This window comes from Procambarus clarkii, chromosome 22, assembly GCF_040958095.1.
Source record: "Procambarus clarkii isolate CNS0578487 chromosome 22, FALCON_Pclarkii_2.0, whole genome shotgun sequence".
Classification (NCBI taxonomy): domain Eukaryota; kingdom Metazoa; phylum Arthropoda; class Malacostraca; order Decapoda; family Cambaridae; genus Procambarus; species Procambarus clarkii.
In genome coordinates, this window is record NC_091171.1 from 26,833,026 (window position 1) to 26,858,336 (window position 25,311).

At 44.5% G+C, this 25,311-nt stretch overlaps 1 protein-coding gene across 1 annotated transcript; it reads left to right on the forward strand.

Annotated features, from left to right (window-relative positions):
• The first annotated feature begins 5,471 nt into the window (after positions 1 to 5,471).
• LOC123758412 (uncharacterized) lies at positions 5,472 to 23,846 on the forward strand. Its single transcript, XM_045742802.2, has 5 exons — positions 5,472 to 5,630; positions 16,854 to 17,199; positions 18,102 to 18,414; positions 22,818 to 22,960; positions 23,281 to 23,846. Coding segments are annotated over exons 1-5 (1,266 nt in total). The 5' UTR covers positions 5,472 to 5,629; the 3' UTR covers positions 23,744 to 23,846.
• The last annotated feature ends 1,465 nt before the right edge of the window (positions 23,847 to 25,311 follow it).

Sequence of the window (25,311 nt, forward strand, 5' to 3'; positions counted from 1 at the left end):
CACATGATAAACATTTGTCACAGGAGTACTGTTGCACTCTGTCTCACTTTATTAATTAAACACTGTTGATGGAGTATGTTTTGTGGGGTTAAGCACGCAATCCTCATAGAGCACAGTGCAGTCAGCCCTCAACTCTTGGTAGAGTTAATTGTAGTATGCACTCACTAACATCTTAAGTAAATTGTAATAAGCAAGAGCCTGTTTTTACAAGCGTATGAGTGCATACTGGGAGCCAGTATCTACAAGCGTATGAGTGCGTACTGGGAGCCAGTATCTACAAGCATATGAGTGCGTACTGGGAGCCAGTATCTACAAGCGTATGAGTACGTACTGGAAGCCAGTATCTACAAGCATATGAGTGCGTACTGGGAGCCAGTATCTACAAGCGTATGAGTACGTACTGGGAGCCAGTATCTACAAGCGTATGAGTACGTACTGGGAGCCAGTATCTACAAGCATATGAGTGCGTACTGGGAGCCAGTATCTACAAGCATATGAGTACGTACTGGAAGCCAGTATCTACAAGCGTATGAGTACGTACTGGGAGCCAGTATCTACAAGCATATGAGTGCGTACTGGGAGCCAGTATCTACAAGCATATGAGTACGTACTGGAAGCCAGTATCTACAAGCATATGAGTGCGTACTGGGAGCCAGTATCTACAAGCATATGAGTGCGTACTGGGAGCCAGTATCTACAAGCATATGAGTACGTACTGGGAGCCAGTATCTACAAGCATATGAGTGCGTACTGGGAGCCAGTATCTACAAGCATATGAGTGGGTACTGGGAGCCAGTATCTACAAGCGTATGAGTGCGTACTGGAAGCCAGTATCTACAAGCAAATGAGTACGTACTGGGAGCCAGTATCTACAAGCAAATGAGTACGTACTGGGAGCCAGTATCTACAAGCAAATGAGTACGTACTGGAAGCCAGTATCTACAAGCATATGAGTGCGTACTGGGAGCCAGTATCTACAAGCGTATGAGTGCGTACTGGGAGCCAGTATCTACAAGCATATGAGTGCGTACTGAGTCTGTTTCTAGAAGCGTACGAGCGGGTACTGGGAGCGTGTTTCTACAAGCGTACGAGCGGGTACTGGGAGCGTGTTTCTACAAGCGTACGAGTGGGTACTGGGAGTGTGTTTCTACAAGCGTACGAGTGGGTACTGGGAGTGTGTTTCTACAAGCGTACGAGTGGGTACTGGGAGCGTGTTTCTACAAGCGTACGAGCGGGTACTGGGAGCGTGTTTCTACAAGCGTACGAGTGGGTACTGAGAGCGTGTTTCTACAAGCGTACGAGTGGGTACTGGGAGCTTGTTTCTACAAGCGTACGAGTGGGTACTGGGAGCTTGTTTCTACAAGCGTATGAGCGGGTACTGGGAGTGTGTTTCTACAAGCGTACGAGTGGGTACTGAGAGCGTGTTTCTACAAGCGTATGAGCGGGTACTGGGAGCGTGTTTCTACAAGCGTATGAGCGGGTACTGGGAGCGTGTTTCTACAAGCGTACGAGTGGGTACTGGGAGCTTGTTTCTACAAGCGTATGAGCGGGTACTGGGAGTGTGTTTCTACAAGCGTATGAGCGGGTACTGAGAGCGTGTTTCTACAAGCGTACGAGCAGGTACTGGGAGTGTGTTTCAAGAAGAGCATAAGTGCGTACCGCAGACCACTCAGTGGGATCTCAAGAGGATATAATTGACCTTGAGCCAGCGACGTCACTTTAACAGTACTTTAGCTTCACTAAAGTACCGAGAATTGTGACGATTTGGTGGACAGCGTCCACTCTGAGGCAACTGTCGCCTCCGTGAGGTCCCCGTCCCTAAATTGTTTTTTACGGACCTTACGGAGGCGACATAAGCTTACGGAGGCACTCCTCTTGACTACGGGCTCACCATAGCCCGTGCTACTTGGAACTTTGTTCCAGGTAGCAAATCTTTAACAACAACAAAACTCCCCTTGATCAGAACACGACCTTCCAATCGTCTATTGAAACTAAACCAAAGTGTGCAACGCCACGTGAGGGAGGGGGGGGGGGGGGCGGGGGTGGCCTCGCGGCTGAGAGGGCAGCGCTCGGGGGTCATAGTCCTAAGGGCCTAGGTTCGATTCCCGGCCGAGGTAGAAACAAATGGACAGAGTTTCTTTCACACTCATGCCATGTTCACCTATCAGTAAATAGGTACCTGGGGGTTAGACATCTGCTACGGGCTTCTTTGGGGCACCTGACAGCTGGGTGGACAGCTCTTCGGATTCGTAGTCCTGAGGTTCCGGGTTCGATCCCCGCTGGAGGCGGAGACAAATGGGTAAAATGTTTCTTTCACCCTGATGCCCGTGTTACCTAGCAGTAAATAGGTACCTGGGAGTTAGACAGCTGCTACGGGCTGCTTTCTGGGGGATGTGTAACAAAAAGGAGGCCTGGTCGAAGACCGGGCCGCGGGGACGCTAAGCCCAGAAATCATCTCAAGATAACCTCTTCCTGATGGGGGGATGTGTTTGTGTGCGTGTGTTAGAGAGAAATATATGTAGTAGACATAACAGAGGAAAAATATATTGTTAGACAGGCGGGGTTCAAGATCTAATAGCTCGATTCTGAAAATACAAATATTAAATTTAGGAAGTGCGTATGGACTCACTCAGTCTCCCCATTCATTTCGCAGGTCCGTTTTCTCTATTACATTTTATCCTTGTCACCATGAAGCGGTTGTAGCAAGTTTAGCTTGTCACAGTGACTCAGGCACTTGAGATGACTTTCGTGTTGCAACTTATCAAGTTCCTTAAGTGTAAGTGGTGACCTCGCTGGATAACATTGCTAATAAGAGGCCCTTAGAGTGTAGATAATATGCTCGTAATTTTGTCAAGTTAAGCATTCTTAAGTCTGGTTAATACATGAAAGCCCCCCCAAGCTGCATGCTGTTGTTGGGGGTGGTAAGTGGGGCTCCTGTTACATGAAATAATTTCGCACATTAACAAATTAAGGGCGAGTCCTATAACTCCTGTGTCACAGTGGCCTACGTTGTCTGTTAACAACTGGAGGCCCAGCTATAATTCCAGAGTACAGAACAGAGGTGAGGTAAGATACTGATCAAACCCCCCTATATACAACACGTTCTCGCGCTTGCTTACAGTCAATATTGGCTTATTTAATAAGTGCATATGTGACATACTAATTGATTGTAAATATTTTAGTTTACCTTGAAAAGCTTCATAGAAAACACCGACCTCACCTAACCTTCTTAGTATGTTAAGATAAGCATCTTATTGCTTCTTATTTACAATTATTACTTAACCTATCAATGGTATAGGTTAAGTAATAATTGTAATTAAGAGCCAATAAGATGCTTATCTTATCTTATCTTACGAGTCAATAAGTACCCGAGAGTTAGGCGACTATTGTAGGTAGTGTCCCAGAATAATGTAGGTCGTCGACCATGGTAAACCGAGCAAGCTTTCTGCCTACAGTGACGGAGACCAACCCACAGGACCACTCTGGCACCGGGCGGAACTCAGGCAGTGCCAGAGACACAGACGGCTGGTCTGGTTAAAGCCAAGGGGAGACATATGTGTGAATGAGTTAGTGTGGAACAAGTGGAGAGCTGCCTCGTATGGGTCACGAGACTCGCAGGTTTTCCTTATTTTTAGGTTCTTATTTTTCATTCAATTGCTTAAATATTTTAATGGTTAGCCTTCAAGTACTCCATGGTCGTGTCTTCAAGTACTCCATGGTCGTGTCTTCAAGTACTCCATGGTCGTGTCTTCAAGTACTCCATGGTCGTGTCTTCAAGTACTCCATGGTCGTGTCTTCAAGTACTCCATGGTAGTGTCTTCAAGTATTCCATGGTAGTGTCTTCAAGTACTCCATGGTCGTGTCCTCAAGTACTCCATGGTAGTGTCTTCAAGTATTCCATGGTCGTGTCTTCAAGTACTCCATGGTCGTGTCTTCAAGTACTCCATGGTCGTGTCTTCAAGTACTCCATGGTCGTGTCTTCAAGTATTCCATGGTCGTGTCTTCAAGTACTCCATGGTCGTGTCTTCAAGTATTCCATGGTAGTGTCCTCAAGTACTCCATGGTCGTGTCTTCAAGTATTCCACGGTCGTGTCTTCAAGTGTTCCATGGTCGTGTCTTCAAGTACTCCATGGTCGTGTCTTCAAGTACTCCATGGTCGTGTCTTCAAGTACTCCATGGTCGTGTCTTCAAGTATTCCATGGTAGTGTCCTCAAGTACTCCATGGTCGTGTCTTCAAGTATTCCACGGTCGTGTCTTCAAGTACTCCACGGTCGTGTCTTCAAGTACTCCATGGTCGTGTCTTCAAGTACTCCATGGTCGTGTCTTCAAGTACTCCATGGTCGTGTCTTCAAGTACTCCATGGTAGTGTCCTCAAGTACTCCATGGTCGTGTCTTCAAGTATTCCATGGTAGTGTCCTCAAGTACTCCATGGTCGTGTCTTCAAGTATTCCATGGTCGTGTCTTCAAGTATTCCATGGTAGTGTCCTCAAGTATTCCATGGTAGTGTGGATGAAGATACCATTTCGTATTTAAAGTTTCAAAGCATTTGTTACATGGTTCAAGTCATTAATAACTCGACACTGTGAAGAGTACTTATTTAATGGGAAAATCTAAATAATTATTGCCTAAGTATCGCTAACAAAGCTTCGCGGAACATTTTATGGAAGTGATGATATAAAATCAAGAGCAATGGTGTAACCTTTGACAAGTCGCTGGCTTCCTTTCCCCATCGAAGCGGTGGCAGCCCAGGTAAATTTAGGAAAATATACTATGTTTAGAAGAAGGTTAATATTTGTAAAAGCTTCTGCTGCATTTCCCTTAAATCTGGAAAGTGAAGATTAGCGTAGAAGGTACAATGACGGATGATTAGTGAAGAGTCTAAAAAGACTCTTCACTAATCATCCGTCATTGTACCTTCTACGCTAATCTTCACTTTCCAGATTTAAGGGAAATGCAGCAGAAGCTTTTACAAATATTAACCTTCTTCTAAACATAGTATATGTTTAGAAGAAGTTTTTGAAGTATGTATGAAGTATTTAGAAGTATGTTTTTTTTAGAAAAAAAAGAGATTGACAAATAAAGTGTTATTGAGCACAAAAGGTACTGGTAAAGCAATAACTCCACGGAGATAACTCCACATGAGACATGGAGGCATGGCAGGATGTGCAAAATAGCCCTCCGTTTAAAAACAGTGTATTAAGTACGCTGAATCAATTCAATCAATTCAAGCGCCCAATCCCTTTCAAGAATCTCCCTGTAAACATTAGGGGCATAACTAGCCGACCTCTGGTGGTGTTCAAAGAGCATTGGATGGAACACCTTCAAGGGATACTTGATCAACCGAGCTCTGGTTCATACGGCAGACTGCGATCAGCTGCGTTTAACAGCCTGGTTGATGAGACCACTACCCATGGTGCCAGGTCAGAGACCGTAGCGCGGGGACGTTGGCCCCAGAACCACCACACGATAAGTCAGATTAGGCGCCTCTGTGTGGGGCCCAACACAGCCGGCATCACAGGAGACATTGCCAGTCACGTAGAAGCAGCGACGGAGACAGCACCACCCCTCCAAGGTCCTCCGTAGTTCCTATCCTCCGGCTCTCAGACACCGTGTACGAACATACTTGAAAAGTAAGATGGAAAACCAGTATATATTTGTTATAATATCTTGCAGTAATTACTTCGAGGCCGATTGATGTGGGCGTCTGTGCCAGGTTAAGCTCTGGTGTAGCTGGTCAGTGACTAGTAACCGAGCGGGTGGCCACATAGACACAGCCTTCTGTGAGCTAGAGGCACGTAGAATAGCCCTTCAAGGTCTTCGTGTCTGTGAGCACGACCAGCTCGTGCTCTCAGTTTATCAAGCGTCTGTCTGGAATCAGTTTCACCCAGTCGTAAGTGAACCGAGACAAACCCACCAAACTCATCGATGTTCCTTACTCTGAGAATCCGAACAAATTAAGTCGCTTAAAATTTCATTAAAGCGTTCCCAATTTGGACGTAACTGCCGGACACGTCCAAACTGAGCGTCCAAAGTGTCCGGCTGTGTCAACACGAGGACTGAACCTTCGTGGACCCCAGGAGACCCCCAGGAGACCCCAAAGAGACCCCCAAGAGAACCCCAGGAGACCCTCAAGCTACCCTCAGGAGACCCCAAGGAGACCCCCAAGAGACCCCCCCAGGAGACCCCCAGGAGACCCCCGCAATAAAGTACCGACTCTTGCATCAGTACAAGACAAGTTTTAACTTAAGAGATGGAGCAGTGATTCATAGTGTTGTTATGGTGGTGGTGTGTAGTTATGGTGGTGATGTTATGGTGGTGGTGATGTAGTTATGGTGGTGGTACTCAACCTAGTTGTGCTTGCGGGGGTTGAGCTTCGGCTCTTTGGTCCCGCCTCTCAACTGTCAATCAACTGGCGTACAGATTCTTGAGCCTACTGGGCTCTATCATATCTACACTTGAAGCTATGCATGGAGTCAGCCTCCACCACATCACTGCTTAATGCATTCCATTTGTTAACTACTCTGACACTGAAAAAAATCTTTTTAATGTCTCTGTGGCTCATTTGGGTACTCAGTTTCCATCTGTGTCCCCTTGTTCGTGTTCCACCCGTGGTGGAACACGAGTGGAACACGAGCCTTTGTCCACCCTGTCAATTCCTCTGTGAATTTTGTAGGTGGTGATCATGTCTCCATTTACTCTTGTCTCCCAGGGACGTGAGGTTTAGGTGCTGTTGTTATAATGGTGATGTAGTTTCGTGGTGTTATTGTTGTTATGGAGGTGGTGATGTAGTTATGGTGATGTTATTATGGTGGTGGTGTTATTATGGTGGTGATGTAGTTATGGTGATGTTATTATGGTGGTGGTGTTATTGTTGTTATGGAGGTGGTGATGTAGTTATGGTGATGTTATTATGGTGGTGGTGTTGTTATGGTGGTGGTGTTGTTATGGTGGTGTTGTTATGGTGGTGATGTTGTTATGGTGGTGGTGTTGTTATGGAGGTGGTGATGTAGTTATGGTGATGTTATTATGGCGGTGGTGTTGTTATGGCGGTGGTGTTGTTATGGTGGTGTTGTTATGGTGGTGTTGTTATGGTGGTGGTGTTGTTATGGTGGTGGTGTTGTTATGGTGGTGGTGTTGTTATGGTGGTGGTGTTGTTATGGTGGTGATGTAGTTATGGTGGTGATATAGTTATGGTGGTGTTATTATGGTGGTGGTGTTGTTATGGTGGTGATGTAGTTATGGTGGTGATATAGTTATGGTGGTGTTATTATGGTGGTGGTGTTGTTATGGTGGTGATGTAGTTAAGTTGGTGATGTAGTTATGGTGGTGATGTAGTTATGGTGGTGATGTAGTTATGGTGGTGATGTAGTTATGGTGGTGTTATTATGGTGGTGGTGTTGTTATGGTGGTGGTGTTGTTATGGTGGTGGTGTTGTTATGGTGGTGATGTAGTTATGGTGGTGATGTAGTTATGGTGGTGTTATTATGGTGGTGGTGTTGTTATGGTGGTGGTGTTGTTATGGTGGTGATGTAGTTATGGTGGTGATGTAGTTATGGTGGTGTTATTATGGTGGTGGTGTTGTTATGGTGGTGTTGTTGTTATGGTGGTGATGTAGTTATGGTGGTGATGTAGTTATGGTAGTGTTATTATGGTGATGGTGCTGTTATGGTGGTGGTGTTGTTATGGTGGTGATGTAGTTATGGTGGTGATGTAGTTATGGTGGTGTTATTATGGTGGTGGTGCTGTTATGGTGGTGGTGTTGTTATGGTGGTGATGTAGTTAAGGTGGTGATGATGTTATGGTGGTGTTATTATGGTGGTGGTGCTGTTATGGTGGTGGTGTTGTTATGGTGGTGATGTAGTTATGGTGGTGTTCTTATGGTGATGGTGCTGTTATGGTGGTGGTGTAGTTATGGTGGTGATGTAGTTATGGTGGTGTTGTTATGGTGGTGTTGTTGTTATGGTGGTGGTGTTGTTATGGTGGTGATGTAGTTATGGTGGTGTTGTTATGGTGGTGGTGTTGTTATGGTGGTGGTGTTGTTATGGTGGTGGTGTTGTTATGGTGGTGTTGTTGTTATGGTGGTGGTGTTGTTATGGTGGTGTTGTTGTTATGGTGGTGGTGTTGTTATGGTGGTGTTGTTGTTATGGTGGTGGTGTTGTTATGGTGGTGTTGTTGTTATGGTGGTGGTGTTGTTATGGTGGTGTTGTTGTTATGGTGGTGTTGTTGTTATGGTGGTGGTGTTGTTATGGTGATGGTGTTGTTATGGTGGTGTTGTTGTTATGGTGGTGATGATGTTATGGTGGTGGTGTTGTTATGGTGGTGTTGTTGTTATGGTGGTGATGATGTTATGGTGGTGGTGTTGTTATGGTGGTGTTGTTGTTATGGTGGTGATGATGTTATGGTGGTGGAGTTGTTATGGTGGTGGAGTTGTTATGGTGATGTTATTATGGCGGTGGTGTTGTTATGGTGGTGGAGTTGTTATGGTGGTGGAGTTGTTATGGTAATGCTGTTATGGTGGTGGTGTTGTTATGGTAATGTTGTTATGGTAATGCTGTTATGGTGGTGTTGTTGTTATGGTAGTGTTGTTATGGTGGTGTTGTTGTTATGGTGGTGTTGTTGTTATGGTAGTGTTGTTATGGTGGTGTTGTTGTTATGGTGGTGTTGTTGTTATGGTAATGTTGTTATGGTAATGGTGTTGTTATGGTGGTGATGATGTTATGGTTGTAGTGTTGTCATAATTATAATTACCTAAGGGTAGTTACAGGATGAGAGCTGCGCTCGTGGTGTCCCGTCTTCCCAGCACTCATTGTCATATAACGCTTTGAAACTACTGACGGTTTTGGCCTCCACAGCCTTCTCGCCTAACTTGTTCCAACCGTCTACCACTTTGCAACACCAACACTATGGTGGTGTTGTAGTGGTGGTGTTGTAATGGTGGTGTTGTAGTGGTGGTGTTGTAGTGGTGGTGCTGTAGTGGTGGTGTTGTAGTGGTGGTGCTGTAGTGGTGGTGCTGTAGTGGTGGTGTTGTAGTGGTGGTGCTGTAGTGGTGGTGCTGTAGTAGTGGTGATGATGTGGTCGCGGTGTTGTCATAGTGACTGCGTCATGATGGTGTTTTTCTTATTATTTTCTACCATATACATCTGGCTACACATTTACAATGCTAACCGGCATATATACATTTTGTTCTATCCTCCAGGGACAGGGTTAGAGATCTGTTAAACATATTGTGCAATGATTTATTGAACAATCAGCCACAGAAGGTGGTTGCACTGCTTTTAAAATGCTTATGTAACCTCCATACACGAATGCACAGATTTACGTCTGTCCCTCGTAAACAGTGTTCAAGGTGTGTCACATATCGAGGTATTTTTTTTCTACATATGATTGGTGTGTCGTGGTTACGTATTAGAGCAGTTGTGTATTAATTACGTAGCATCAGTAATCTGCTATCAGAACTATAACAAACTCTGACTTGAGACAACATACAGCCACTCTGTTCAAGTCCCTTAACATGCTAAACATATACTCACTTCACACATTCTCATGTGTTATTTACATGTACAAAACCTTGTTACTAAATACTAATTCTGATCTGAAACATTTCATTTATAGGTGTAATAGAACCTATGAGCACCACACCAGAAATAAATATATCTTTGATAACCCCATATCTCCCCCATAGACTCTTTGATATCCATTAAGTCTAACTAAATCTGTGCGAACACTCCATGCAAATAAAAGGGCCCCAGTCTTTGGAACTCACTCCCTGATGAATTAAAAAATGGTCCAACCTATGCCCTATTAAAAAGTAAAACCAAAACGTACCTAATTTCATCCTCACAGTTTCCTACCTTGTGCTTCAAACTCCCTCTGTATCTCTTAGTACCCACTTCACCAATATTAGTACTTAAGACATATATCTTCACTAGTGTAATCACCTCTGTCAATTTACATTGTAGTTATTTGTTGATATATAACCTTGCTATAACGTACCTTTTCATCTTACCTGATATGTTAGATTAAAGACCTGCCTGTAACGCTGTGTGTTATTGGCTTTGCAAGAATATAAAAAATCACTCTAATGTAATCTCACCAACCCATTGTACCTTCTTGTAATTAATATATATATATATATATATATATATATATATATATATATATATATATATATATATATATATATATATATATATATATATATATATATATATATATATATATATATATATATATATATGACAATGTCAGACCACGGAGGAAAATTGAAACAGGAATTTCCTTAAGTACTTTCGTATATTAATACATCTTCAGAAGGAGTCACTCCTTCTGAAGATGTATTAATATACGAAAGTACTTAAGGAAATTCCTGTTTCATTTTTCCTCCGTGGTCTGACATTGTCACATTTTTAATCACGTGTTTACTTTCGTGATATACACACACACACACACATATATATATATATATATATATATATATATATATATATATATATATATATATATATATATATATATATATATATATATATGTATATATATATATATATATATATATATATATATATATATATATATATATATACATATATATATATATATATATATATATATATATATATATATATATATATATATATATATATATATATATATATACACACACAAGAAGGTGCATTGGGTTTATGAGAGTACATAGCATTGATGTTTTTACATTCTTGTAAAGTCACTAACATGCATAGCGTTTCGGGCAAGTCCTTACTCTAACAAATAATTTTAAATAGGTAATTTGTAGCAAAATTGAAAAAAAAGTTAACAAAGACATTGAAAAAAAAATTGAAGAAAATTAGTAGGTATATTATAGTAAACTCTGAAGATTATCAACAGGTACATTGTAGCATAATTTGAGGATTATTTCCTGGTACATTGTAGTAAAATTTGCTTTCAATATAACAACCATGATATAAGATGATAGCAGTGATTACAATGATGAAAGTGTTTGGCTTAGCTTAGTTAGTTTATAGCTTGGCTTAGCTTAGCTTGGCTTAGCTTGGCTTAGTTTATATATTGGGGGGGGGGGGTGGGGTGGGAAGCACTAGGCAGGAAACTATGAGGATGAAATTATTTACTTTTAGATTTTCCCTTTGAATAACACATATGTTGGACTGCTTTTTGATTCGTTAGCGAGTGAGTTTCATGGACTAGGTCCCTTTGTTTGAACAAACACTCTATGTAAATATTGAGTGTTTACACAGATTTAGTTTGACTCTGGGGATACCAAAGATATATATATTTCTGGTGTGGTGATTATGGGTTTCATTACATCTGGCAAGGAAGAGTTTCAGATCAGGATTTGCATTTAAGAACAAGGTTTTGTACATGTAAATGGAACAAGAGAATGTGTAGAATGTGTTTATGTTTAGAATGTTCAAGGATTTGAACAGAGAGGGGGGGGGGCCTGTGTGTTATCTGAAAACAGAGTGTGTTATTGTTCTGATAGCAGATAACTATAATCATTTACGGCTCCAGTCAACATATAATATCTTCTTAACCACAGTTACCAATATCGGCGAGTGTCCTATTAATAGCTTCTCATACAATGTGTTATTAATAAAGTGACGAAATCTAAACAGATACGAGGTGTAGGAGAGTCCCTTTATTACTCCCAGGAGTGACTCGCTTATATAACAGGAACCTGAAACGCAGACGTCTTCACGGTATAGCGTCGCCTAAATTAACAATTTCTGGCAGAACAGACATCAAACAATTATCCACTGATTTAAAGGGAGCCTAAAATTGATTCACTGGAAGAATAGGCACTTAAATATATCTCCCAGGTGTGACAGACACCCACGAATGTCTCCCAGGTGTGACAGACACCCACGAATGTCTCCCAGGTGTGACAGACACCCACGAATGTCTCCCAGGTGTGACAGACACCCACGAATGTCTCCCAGGTGTGACAGACACCCACGAATGTCTCCCAGGTGTAACAGACACCCATCAATGTCTCCCAGGTGTCACAGACACCCATGAATGTCTCCCAGGTGTAACAGACACCCATGAATGTCTCCCATGTGTCACAGACACCCATGAATGTCTCCCAGGTGTAATAGACACCCATGAATGTCTCCCAGGTGTCACAGACACCCATGAATGTCTCCCAGGTGTCACAGACACCCATGAATGTCTCCCAGGTGTAATAGACACCCATGAATGTCTCCCAGGTGTCACAGACACCCATGAATGTCTCCCAGGTGTTACAGACACCCATGAATGTCTCCCAGGTGTCACAGACACCCATGAATGTCTCCCAGGTGTAACAGACACCCATGAATGTCTCCCAGGTGTAACAGACACCCATGAATGTCTCCCAGGTTTGACAGACACCCATGAATGTCTCCCAGGTGTCACAGACACCCATGAATGTCTCCCAGGTGTAACAGACACCCATGAATGTCTCCCAGGTGTGACAGACACCCATGAATGTCTCCCAGGTGTCACAGACACCCATGAATGTCTCCCAGGTGTAACAGACACCCATGAATGTCTCCCAGGTGTCACAGACACCCATGAATGTCTCCCAGGTGTCACAGACACCCATGAATGTCTCCCAGGTGTAATAGACACCCATGAATGTCTCCCAGGTGTCACAGACACCCATGAATGTCTCCCAGGTGTAACAGACACCCATGAATGTCTCCCAGGTGTAACAGACACCCATGAATGTCTCCCAGGTGTCACAGACACCCACGAATGTCTCCCAGGTGTCACAGACACCCACGAGTTTATCCCTGGTACATAAGTTAACTAAAATGACCTGTATTACAGGAACTAAAAAAGGACTCTATGGAGGAATATTAGCTTAGTACCGTATATTAGCCTAGTACCTTGTTGCAGATTAGTGCGTTGTACTTGTATAGGTTAGGTTAAGTTAGGGGGGCTTAGGTTAGATTTTAGGTTAAATGTTTTAGGTTGGGTTAGGATAGTTTAGGTTAGGTGATAGGTTTAGGTTAGGTTAGGTTAGGTTAGGTTAGGTTAGGATAGGTCATTAACATATCACGGTGGGTGGATTACAATAGATATTTAGGGTAAGTTAAGTTACGTGTCAAAGATTAAACCGTGTCGACTACCAGGGGTCACTGACGACTACTAGGGTCACTGTCGACTACCAGGGCCACTGACGACTACCAGGGTCACTGACGACTACCAGGGTCACTGACGACTACCAGGGTCACTGACGACTACTAGGGCCACTGACGACTACTAGGGTCACTGACGACTACCAGGGGTCACTGACGACTACCAGGGCCACTGACGACTACTAGGGCCACTGACGACTACTAGGGCCACTGAAGACTACCAGGGTCACTGACGACTACCAGGGTCACTGACGACTACCAGGGTCACTGACGACTACCAGGGTCACTGACGACTACCAGGGTCACTGACGACTACCAGGGCCACTGACGACTACTAGGGCCACTGACGACTACTAGGGCCACTGAAGACTACCAGGGTCACTGACGACTACCAGGGCCACTGACGACTACCAGGGGTCACTGACGACTACTAGGGTCACTGACGACTACCAGGGGTCACTGACGACTACCAGGGCCACTGACGACTACCAGGGTCACTGACGACTACTAGGGTCACTGACGACTACTAGGGCCACTGACGACTACTAGGGCCACTGACGACTACCAGGGTCACTGACGACTACCAGGGGTCACTGACGACTACCAGGGCCCACTGACGACTACCAGGGTCACTGACGACTACTAGGGTCACTGACGACTACCAGGGGTCACTGACGACTACCAGGGGTCACTGACGACTACCAGGGCCACTGACGACTACCAGGGTCAATGACGACTACTAGGGTCACTGACGACTACCAGGGGTCACTGACAACTACCAGGGGTCACTGACGACTACCAGGGCCACTGACGACTACTAGGGCCACTGACGACTACCAGGGCCACTGACGACTACTAGATCCACTGACGACTACCAGGGGTCACTGACGACTACCAGGGCCACTGACGACTACCAGGGCCACTGACGACTACCAGGGCCCACTGACGACTACCAGGGTCACTGACGACTACCAGGGCCCACTGACGACTACCAGGGTCACTGACGACTACCAGGGCCCACTGACGACTACCAGGGTCACTGACGACTACCAGGGCCCACTGACGACTACCAGGGCCACTGACGACTACCAGGGCCACTGACGACTACCTGGGCCACTGACGACTACCAGGGCCACTGACGACTACAAGGCCAATGACGACTACCAGGGGTCACTGACGACTACCAGGGGTCACTGACGACTACCAGGGTCACTGACGACTACCAGGGTCACTGACGACTACCAGGGCCCACTGACGACTACCAGGGCCACTGACGACTACCATGGCCACTGACGACTATCAGGGCCACTGACGACTACCATGGCCACTTACGACTACCATGGCCACTGACGACTACCAGGGCCACTGACGACTACCAGGGCCACTGACGAATACCAGGGTCACTGACGACTACCAGGGGTCACTGACGACTACCAGGGGTCACTGACGACTACCAGGGCCACTGACGACTACCAGGGCCACTGACGACTACCAAGGTCACTGACGACTACCAGGGGTCACTGACGACTACCAGGGTCACTGACGACTACCAGGGCCACTGACGACTACCAGGGTCACTGACGACTACCAGGGCCACTGACGACTACCAGGGTCACTGACGACTACCAGGGCCACTGACGACTACCAGGGCCACTGACGACTACCAGGGCCCACTGACGACTACCAGGGCCACTGACGACTACCAGGGTCACTGACGACTACCAGGGTCACTGACGACTACCAGGGTCACTGACGACTACCAGGGCCCACTGACGACTACCAGGGTCACTGACGACTACCAGGGTCACTGACGACTACCAGGGCCCACTGACGACTACCAGGGCCCACTGACGACTACTTGAGCACATCATGTGTTACTTGCCAAAAGACTTATGGATGAGAGCAAACTCGAGAAAGTCGCTTCTCGGAATTTTGACGAAATCGAAGATAATTGTTAATGTAAGCAAGTCAACAAATTGGTTATCTGCACTATCTGTAATTGAGTAACCTTGAGAGTATTTAAGGCTTATCTGGTGAGCCGAGTGTTGTTATCGTATGTTGTAATAATGATTTGGTGTTGTGATCCCACTCGAGAATTTTTTTATTCGATTGAAAAGGTGCAAGAGGATCAATGATAGTCGCTTACCCAAGCATTTTTTCAAGGTAATATTAAGGAACCGAGTACGTTTTCAGCTGATGGAACCCCGTCGTTCTGATGCTAGAAGTTGACTCGCTGGTCTTTTGACATAAAAGTGCTCCAGCTTTTTTTTATGAATTTCTCTGCTCACTTCTAAGTAGCGAATCTAAAAGTGATCTTTTGAGAGAAGCGGGTTGGTAACTTCTCGAGGTAAACGTCCAGGCTCTCTTGTTTATAACAACGACAGATTATCATTAATAATGTATATGCATGTGTGAGTGTGCTCTCCTGTTTGTCCTCACCAATTTGTTACTGCATAATCGAGCTTTACCTCTTGGACCCCTTCCTTTATAGCGGCCAGTTGTCTAGTGCAATGAGCACTGTCCTATTTTCTTCTCACATATACACTTCCAAAATTATGAATGGCGTTCTCTTCTGCAACCTGCTTCTTCAGTTCATTCCATTTTCTCACTACTCTTACGTTAAAATGAAACTTTCTAAGAGTATAACTCATCTGTATCTCAAGCTTCCACCCATGCCTCTTTTTTATAGGCATTCACTGCCAAAAATTCCTCTTTTACCCTCTGCCAATCTCTTTAAGTATTTTATGCTTCAATCATGTTCTCTCTCTCTTCTCATTTCTAGCGACGTCAGGTTTAGTTCTTTCCGTCTTTCTTCATACACCACCCCTTGCAATGCTTCTTTATTTAGTTTTTAATGATATTCTGACTTTTGCTAGTGCACAATATGCTGCTTACATTATTCTAGTAACATGAGTCTCCAGACTTAGGCTTGGAGTTATGGCCATTACTAGGTTTTATCTCTAGTCAGTTTAGGGTTGTTGTTTCCCATCACTGTGTGCTGAGCCTTAAGTCTCCTGTTATAAATTTCATCACTTTGCACTTGCTGGTGTTTTGCACAAAAGTTATTCAACCCAGAACTTTACTGGATTGAATAGCTTTTGTCCTGTCGTGGTCGAGTGGGTTAAGGCAAGCATCTGGTAGTCACCCGAATGTTGGTTCAAATCATCACGTTGTCCCAGATGATTTTTTCATTGATATATCATGTCATTGTGATTTCATTGTGTCCTGTCCATTTGTTTATGACTTGGCTAGGAATCTAACCAGTACTCTTGGGACTACAACCTCCGAGCGGTGTCTGCTCGGCCATGTGTGTGTGTGCGTTTGTGTGCTTGAGGGAGAGAAAGAGTGGTTTCTCTTATAAACATGTGTTACTGAATATCATAGAAAGGGTTTAAGGGTTTAATAAATTATTTTTGCATGCATCTTTTGTATTTCGTATATTCTTCACTTGGGAAGGTGGGCGAAAAATATACTTTCCAGACTAATTTTTAAATTGTAATGGGCCTAATTGTCGCTAAAGCACACGTTTCGCTGAAGTTCTCTTCAACATCTTGAGATGTGAAGGGAAAGGTAATGTAAATCAGCGGAGATGATAGTGAGCATTCCATGTGTATCTATAAATATATTCAGAAATTATGAGGAAAAACAACGCACCTCGCGGCTGAGTATACACGCTCATCAATAAATAGATCTAAACTAATATTTATTTTTTAGTGGCAGATGAAGGAGGCGTCCAGGAACATCCAGTGACGGACGAGATTGTCCAGAAGGCCGTGAGGGCCGCCAGGGGCCCCGACGCCCAGCTGGTGTCCTGGAAGATCAAGGACTTCACCAACAAGGGCGACAACTACGCCTGCCTGGTGACCAGCGTGGTGGTGCAGTACACCTTGGGAGACCTCCAGAAGGAGACCACCTTCGTCGCCAAGATGATGCGGACTCAGAACAGTGGGGGGTTTAGTGACATGGTGCGTAAGAGCTTTAAGCGAGAGGACGCCTGTCTTGCTGAAATTGTGCCTAGGATGAACAAAATATTGAAGGAGTTGGGCCTTCGTGAAATTGGGTAAGTAGTAGATTTAACAAATCTAGTACTTTGTATATAACAATTATATCCTTATCTGCCATTCAATATTATGTTATTTTTTTCTTAATTATAGAATAAGAAATTCTGCATTTCAAGTTTGTTCTCAAAGGGATATAGACTAAGGTAAATGATGAGTCACAATAACGTGCTGAAGATCTAATGACCAAATCACCCACCTGAAGATGAAGAAACGACGACGTTTCGGTCCGTCGTGGACCATTATCAAGTCGTATGTGATAATGATACGACTTGATAATGGTCCAGAACGGACCGAAACGTCGTCGTTTCTTCATCTTCTGGTGTGTGGTTTAATCATCATAAAATAAGGTGTTTTATATTCTTAGAAGAATAAATATATAAGAAAGGGTGTTCTATTTAATGGAGTTCGTACACTGAGAGATTTCTAGGCCTGGACTATGTCCAGGACTAGAGTATGATTGTTGGTTGGTCAGTAAACACTGGTGTGGCCTCAGTAACCCTTGAGAGAGTGTCAGGGCACCAAGCCCACCTCTCCGTGTAAATACATTTGTGTTTACCTTAGTCCTGAATTATTTTCCTGGTTAAAGTATACATACAGGTTGGTCAGTGTGCTAGTGTCACGGCCTTAACAGCTCTCGTGCAGTTGACCGCACCGAAGCCCAGTACCAAGCCATCTTCTATGTAAATATACTAAAAGTTACAAACCCATTATTTCCATAAATATTTTAGATAATTCTTCTGAATTATTTTTGTCTTTTGACTTGCTGGGTCACCGGCTTCCCTTAGCCTCATATACTCTCGCCCACCATTGCAGACGACCTTACAGGCGAGTCTGAAAATACTATCTTGTAAAAATAGTTTCTTTAGCTGGAGGTAACTATTCAAGTGTGTACCCTCAACAGAATTGCTAAGACTTACTACACTTCTTGCGAGACGGGGAAGGAGCTCCTACTGTTGGAGGATCTACGGACCCGGGGCTTCAAGATGTTTGACAGGCGTCGAGGCATGGACATCCCACACGCTCGCCTGGTGCTGACGGAACTTGGAATGCTGCATGCTGCTTCCTTGTTGTTGGAGAGAATCCTTCCAGAGCATGACATTACGAAAGCTTGGCAGGTTTTTGAAGATGATTGGATGAATGATGGTGAAGCAAAAAAAATGTTTGGGGCCATGTCAAGAAATCAACTGGAAGGAGCAGCATTAATCATGGAGAAGGTAGGCACGAGCTTTCCCACCAACTGGAAGGAGCATAAATAACCAGGAAGAAGGTAAGTTTGTGTCTTCCAGCCAACTGGGAAGATCAACTGTTATCATGGAGAAGGTAAGCACGTGCTTCCCAGCCAATTGGAAGGGGCATAAATGACCAGGGAGAAGGTAAGCACGTGTCTTCCAGCCAATTGGAAGGAGCAGCAAAGATCATGGAGAAGGTAAGCAGATGTCTTCCAGCCAACTGGAAAGATCAGATATAATCATTGTGGGAGATTGGTCTGCACTGCTGAGAAGTGCAGAGCACCTTGCGGTACACCTAGCCCAGATGCATGCATGCACTGTAAGGGAAGGGCGTTTGAAGGCATCTTTCTCATATGGCAAAAACTTAATTTGACATATTCATGAAAGAACAAACTCATATTCACGAAAGTACGAAAAAATACCAATGGGCACATTTGAAAGTGCCGCCGGGACAGTAGCCAGTGTTCCCGCGCGTATAGGATGCATTAACAATGTCTGAGGTGCCTGCAAAAATTAGGGAAAAGTAGTGTTAAGAATATTACGATAACCATTTCCATGCACATTCGGCGACTTAAAGTTACGACTGGAGATTAGTGGTAAATGTTGAAATACAATACAGGATCTAACAAACTAATATATGGATGCAGGGGAGAATATTGTAAATTTGAATAACACTGGAACGCTTGGCGGGAACACGAAGCCGCCGCTGCCGACTGTGAGAAAGAGAAAGGGACCCCATTACTCGGGATATCGAGGACGCAGAGACTGAAGCTATGTAAAGTCTTTTAGAGCTATGTAAAGGCTCCTGCAGCTATGTAAAGGTTCTCCATGTCAGTGGCTGCTGTGTCGGCAGCCACTGCCTGGCTGTCAGCCACGCCATGTGACACCATCAGCCATCTATACATGTTGCATGCGATCACGTGCAGTCGCAGTCGTGCACGTGTATGTGTTGCAACCTCTCAGTGTGTACCTTGCACACTTTCCAGGTGTGGTAGTTGTTGTGAGAAGCCAATACAACTGCTGTGAAGTCTAGCACCGTTTCCCATTTGAAATAGTGCCGAGAAGACTGCCATACTCCATGTTGCCACTTGTGGACGAGGAAGTAAATCATCTACCAGATCCCCTGTAGAGCTGATGGTATGGGTATTGGTATGATTGTGGACGAGGCCAGGGTTCTGTACGTACAGCATATGTTGTTGTTATATTACGGTCTCTCTGCGCGCAGTTCTGTGGGATTTGCCAGTTATTCTTGCCTATTCAACACCTGCAGCAGGTGAAGACTGAGATAAGGAAGACCAGATGGTAAACGGGTCACTTACCCGTGGGGTAGTATGGTGACCTACTTGTCATTGTATGTGTGATGATACATGCCACACATTTAGTTTACTTCCTGTTATTGTTGTTGACTCTTCCTTTGACAAATAATATGTTATGCATGGCAGTTGCTCGTCCCATGGACAGAGCCTTGCGATTTATTGTGCTTGTACATGCAATTACCCGACCATCCTATTGGGCTCCTATGCCCCACGCTAGTTTTGCATACCTGTAGTAAATAGGAAATTAATGTTTGCTTGTATTGAAAGTGTTAAGTAAGATTTTGTTCCTAATGGAGCCGTCATGCATCAGACGTTCCATATCTCTCTGGTGTGATTTACCTTCGCTGGCACCAAGCTCGAGTAATGCAACCGCTATGTACTAGCAAGTAAATTATTGAATAAACTACTCGCATTGGTGTCTTCAGCTCATATAATTTCTTCCTGTATCTTTAACATCATACACGCCTATAAAGACACGAATTCCATAAATTATAATGAGAATCTGGGAGTTCTTTTGCTTCATTTGCATCAAGGGACTCTTGTGGCCCAAGTGCATCTTAACCCAGTGAACACCTACTTGAAGAGGACCACCCACAGAAGAGTCCCAATCGACTAGTGTACCCAGGTCTTGTACCCATTGTACTGGTACTTGCTGGATCTTCTTAACTTTTAGTGAGCCGTCTGCCATACGAAAATAGGTGATGTTGCTTATAGTTGCAATCAGGAAACAAAGTCATATCCGACTATCATGAAGGTAAGAACTTGACTTCCAGGCAACTGGATATATAGCAGCTATCACCATGGAGAAGGTAAACACATTTGCTAATATATGTATTCAAAAGTTGTTCACGCTTGTCTTGTATGAAGTATATTATAAGTAGTGCTGTCCTCAAGAGTTCTGCTCATAACTGTAAGTATTTTCGTGTCTAAGCACTAAATACAATCAAATACAGAGAGTAAGTTACAATAACGTGGCTGATAATTAGATACCAAACCAACACATCTGAAAATACATATTTTGGTCTTTTTATAAAATCATCTTTCTTGCCTCTGTTCTTCACAGACGCCGTCTTGTCGAATCTGCTCTCACACACATGTCCAATATGAGCCTTAGTCGTGGCTTTGTGGCTGTCGACTCTTGTCTATCACAGTACATAGATGCTCTAACTTTCTTAACAAACGTGATCTGACTTGGCTCTAACCCCTCTAACCTCCCCTTTTATTTATTTTATGTTACCATCCTTTTGTCTCTTTCATATCTTTCTCTTCGCCATTAGGCCTACTGCAGTTTTCTTTATTCCTATGAACTACAATATTATACTTCAACCTTCTCGTCTTTCGCCTTACATTCTTACCTTATATATTGACCTTTTATTATACTCTTTCTTTGCACGATTTGATAATGGTCCAGGATGGACAGAAAGGTCTTCACTTCCTTTATTTTCAGACATGTGGGTTAGGAGACTGAAAAACATTAAACAGAAAAATCCTGTTTTGGAAGAAACTGAATGAGATTTAAATAAATAAGTTTTGTTCAGAGAAAAACTGAAATCAATGGTATTGTCAACAATATAGTGTCAGGTTATATTGAGGTTATCTTGAGATGATTTCGGGGCTTTAGTGTCCCCGCGGCCCGGTCCTCGACCAGGCCTCCACGCCCAGGAAGCAGCCCGTGACAGCTGACTAACTCCCAGGTACCTATTTACTGCTAGGTAACAGGGGCATTCAGGGTGAAAGAAACTTTGCCCATTTGTTTCTGCCTCGTGCGGGAATCGAACCCACGCCACAGAATTACGAGTCCTGCGCGCTATCCACCAGGCTACGAGGCCCCCAGTATATTTGTGTCAGTATCAAATGTCAAATAGTGTCAACAAATCAATAGTGTCAACACATGTGTCAACGCTTGTGCAGGGACTAAACGACTATGACAATATAAATAAAAATTAAGTCATTGATTTTACCATGAAATTTGGTGAAAATATCATTATTTTTTTATTCATTTGCAAGAAATTTGGCAAAAACTGTCAATTAAGATTCATGAGAGCTTTTCTAGGTCACCTTCAAATGAGGGTTGTTGACAGGGTCAAGCCCTTGTCGTGAGATTAGCTTGAGATGATTTCGGGGCTTAGCGTCCCCGCGGCCCGGTCCTCGACCAGGCCTCCTTTTTTGTTACCCCCCCCCAGGAAGCAGCCCGTAGCAGCTATCTAACTCCCAGGTACCTAATTACTGCTAGGTAAGAGGGGCATCAGGGTGAAAGAAACATTTTGCCCATTTGTCTCCACTTCCACCGGGGATTGAACCCGGAACCTCAGGACTACGAACCTGAAGCGCTGTCCACCCAGCTGTCAGGCGCCCTATTATGAAGACTTTGTTCGGTTCGCTTGACTAGGAAGACAGTTCAGAATTGCCAATAGTGTCACAATGTAGATATACGCAGGAGATGTCTCGCTTTGGCCAATAAGCCTTCTGCAAATATTTATGTTTATGTTCGAAAGTTGATATAAGGAACGTTTGCGACATAAATGACGTTTAAAGTATTTAAAGCCAAAATAGAAGGTCAAGCAGTGGTTTTAAACTGGAAAAGTTTAGATTTAGGAAATAAATAGGTAGATTCTGGTTAGGAAATTTAATAGTGGTACAGCATATGGGCTAGAGTATCAAGTAACAGTGGAAGTGGGATAAATGGAGCTCTCCACTCCCTCTTATACGCCTCCGCTCTCTGTCTCTGTTTCTCCCTCTGTCTCTGTCTCTGTCTGTCTCTGTCTCTGTCTGTCTCTGTCTCTCTCTCTCTCTCTCTCTCTCTCTCTCTCGCTCTCTCTCTCTCTCGCTCTCTCTCTCTCTCTCTCTCTCTCTCGCGCTCTCTCTCTCTCTCTCTCTCTCTCTCTCTCTCTCTCTCTCTCTCTCTCTCTCTCTCTCTCTCTCTCTCTCTCTCTCTCTCTCTCTCTCTCTCTCTCTCTCTCTCTCTCTCCCTCTATAACAACACAGGCACTATAGGAAGTGTCTACCTCCCAGGTATCTGGGAAGACTATGCAATAATTGTACCAAAAACTGAAATTAATATTTTGGCTTCAGGTCCCCAACTACGGACACGTGGTAGACTGGATTAATAAAATTAAGGAGACTTCAGTGGACATTTTTATGAACAGTTTCGCCACCAGCTCCGACTTCGGGGTTCTTATCCACGGGGACTGCTGGAACAACAACTTGCTCTTCAGGTATGGCTAATGAGACACACGTTTTGTAGACTAGACACATGCAGGGCAGGTGTTATAAACTAAACACCTGTAGAGCAAGTATCGTAGACTAGACACTTGTAAAGCAAATGTTGTATAATGACACCTGTAGACCAAGTGTTGTAGACTAGGCACCTCCGCCGTCAAATCACCACCAATACGGCTAACACTTAAAAATAATAATTACCACTACTAACACCATTAAAATCAGTAATGATTATATTATTATTTTTCCCCATATTGTGAGCTTAATCATATTATTCACGTATGTCTTTATCATAAACGTTCATCACGCCCCGCAGGTACGACGCCGCCGGAGACCCCGTGGAGGTGATGCTGGTCGACCTGCAGATCATGCGTCGGGCCTCTCCCGCCGTCGACCTCAACTACTTCTTATACTCCAGCTTTAACGGCCCCGACCGCACTCCCAACTTGGAGACGTACCTGAAGATCTACCACACCTCCTTCAGCAGCGTGCTGGAGGCTGGCGGCGCTGCCGTGCCCTACACGCTAGAGGAGCTTCGGGAGGAGTTCCGGCGCCGCATGCTGTTTGGGTGCATCACGGGGATGTTCCTCATACCCATCGTGCTGAGCGAGGCGGAAGATGTGCCGGACTTGGATGCAATGACGGATGGCAACATGGAAGAGTTCGCTAAAGAACGTCAAGAGGTCGTCCTTAAAATGAGCATGAGGGACGATGGGCTCCTCAAGCATAGGTTTCTAGACATGTTTGATGACATGCTCGAAGCGGGAATTATATCATAGTTTACCATATCATGTTCCGGAAGAAAATGTTAGCATCAGAATAACACTATTTATTTAGCTCACGTCAATTATAATAAATTTCATAAAAGTTACATTCATTAAACATTTCTATTTTATTTAATATATGACCTTCAAACAAGTGCCTCGTAGCTTCGCTCTTGACTCACAATCGGAGATCCCGGGTTGGATTCCTAGGCGGGGCAGAAATGGTTGGTCACGTTTCCATTCACCTAATGGGTTTGTTCATCTAGGAATAAATAGGTATCCGAGAGTTAGTCAACTACTATGGGGTTGCATCCTGGGTAAGGTCAGTAGTTCGACCTTGTGGCGACCTCAATATAAGCCTTATGTATATATGTATATATATATATACACACAGGCTTCCTTGTACAACGAATAAATTTTATCTATAGTAATTTAAGCACAACACTTATCGAAGACTAATAACACCGCTGCCGTCAGTTATAAACTGACACTTTGAACTGCAATGCAGCCACCGCCGTCACACTCTGGGTCGTCCAGTGTCCGTAACGAGCGTGCAGAGAAGGGAGAGGGAGTGAGGAGACGAGATGTTAAGTGTGAGAGAGGCAGGGAGTTAAAGGGAGAATAAGAAAATAGAAGAGCGAGAGAGAGAGTAGAATGAGAGAGGAAGAGAGGGAGAAGGAGAGGGAGAGGGAGAAGGAGAAGGAGAAGGAGAAGGAGAAGGGGGGGGGGAAGAGAGAGAGAGAGAGAGAGAGAGAGAGAGAGAGAGAGAGAGAGAGAGAGAGAGAGAGAGAGAGAGAGAGAGAGAGAGAGAGAGAGAGAGAGAGAGAGAGAGAGAGAGAGAGAGAGAGAGAGCAGCCGGATGATGGTATGGACGTATAAGTTGACGTCGTTGCCCGCTAATTTGTCGGCGAGGTGTAGAAATACCTGTAGCAGGGTGTTGTTGGTGGTAACTGCAGGCTTGGTTGGTGGTAGTGAGGGCTGCGGAGGTGAGCTTGGAGGTGAGGGACCAGGCGGTGGTGAGGTAGCAGCAGCTTCCCCAGATGTGTTCCTCGGGCAAGGCCGGGAAAGCAGCCGTAGGCGGGTTGGCTGGCTGAGGCGAGATAGTGTTTGCCATCATCTTTTTTATCTCCTACTGCCGGTGGAGACAGGTGAAACTGCAGTATACGGGGCATTGCAGAGGTCAGTGTAGAAGTATGGATGACTGTTGTTACGGGGGGTGAGCTGGGGCTCTGCCAGCAAGGCGGGCTGCTTGGGGCTTAGGAGACAGAGTACTCAGCCACCCTGACTCACGTGATTCACCAGTCAGTTAGTCCCACAGGAGAGGACCACGTAATGCCCACCACCGCAGGTCTTTGCTCCCACCACCAGGGTGCCCAATGATTCACCCTGGGAGCCCTTCAGTCAACCACGGGAAAGCTGCTATCATCAGTTCCGACCTTGACCCAAGGAAGAGTGAAGGAAGACTCCGGCTTACCTTATACAACACTTCCTCTTGAGTCTTGCCTGCCATAACAAACGATTGCAGGAATTCCTTTCCCTCTGCGTTTCTCTGTCTATAACAGGTCGCCGGCTTGGTTAATATC

What these genes read in the sequence shown, in the direction of transcription:
- LOC123758412 (XM_045742802.2), top strand. An exon ending in CAGCATTAATCATGGAGAAG is followed by an intron (nt 18,415 to 22,817) that starts GTAGGCACGAGC and finishes TTTTGGCTTCAG; the next exon opens with GTCCCCAACTACGGACACGT. An exon ending in AACAACAACTTGCTCTTCAG is followed by an intron (nt 22,961 to 23,280) that starts GTATGGCTAATG and finishes CACGCCCCGCAG; the next exon opens with GTACGACGCCGCCGGAGACC.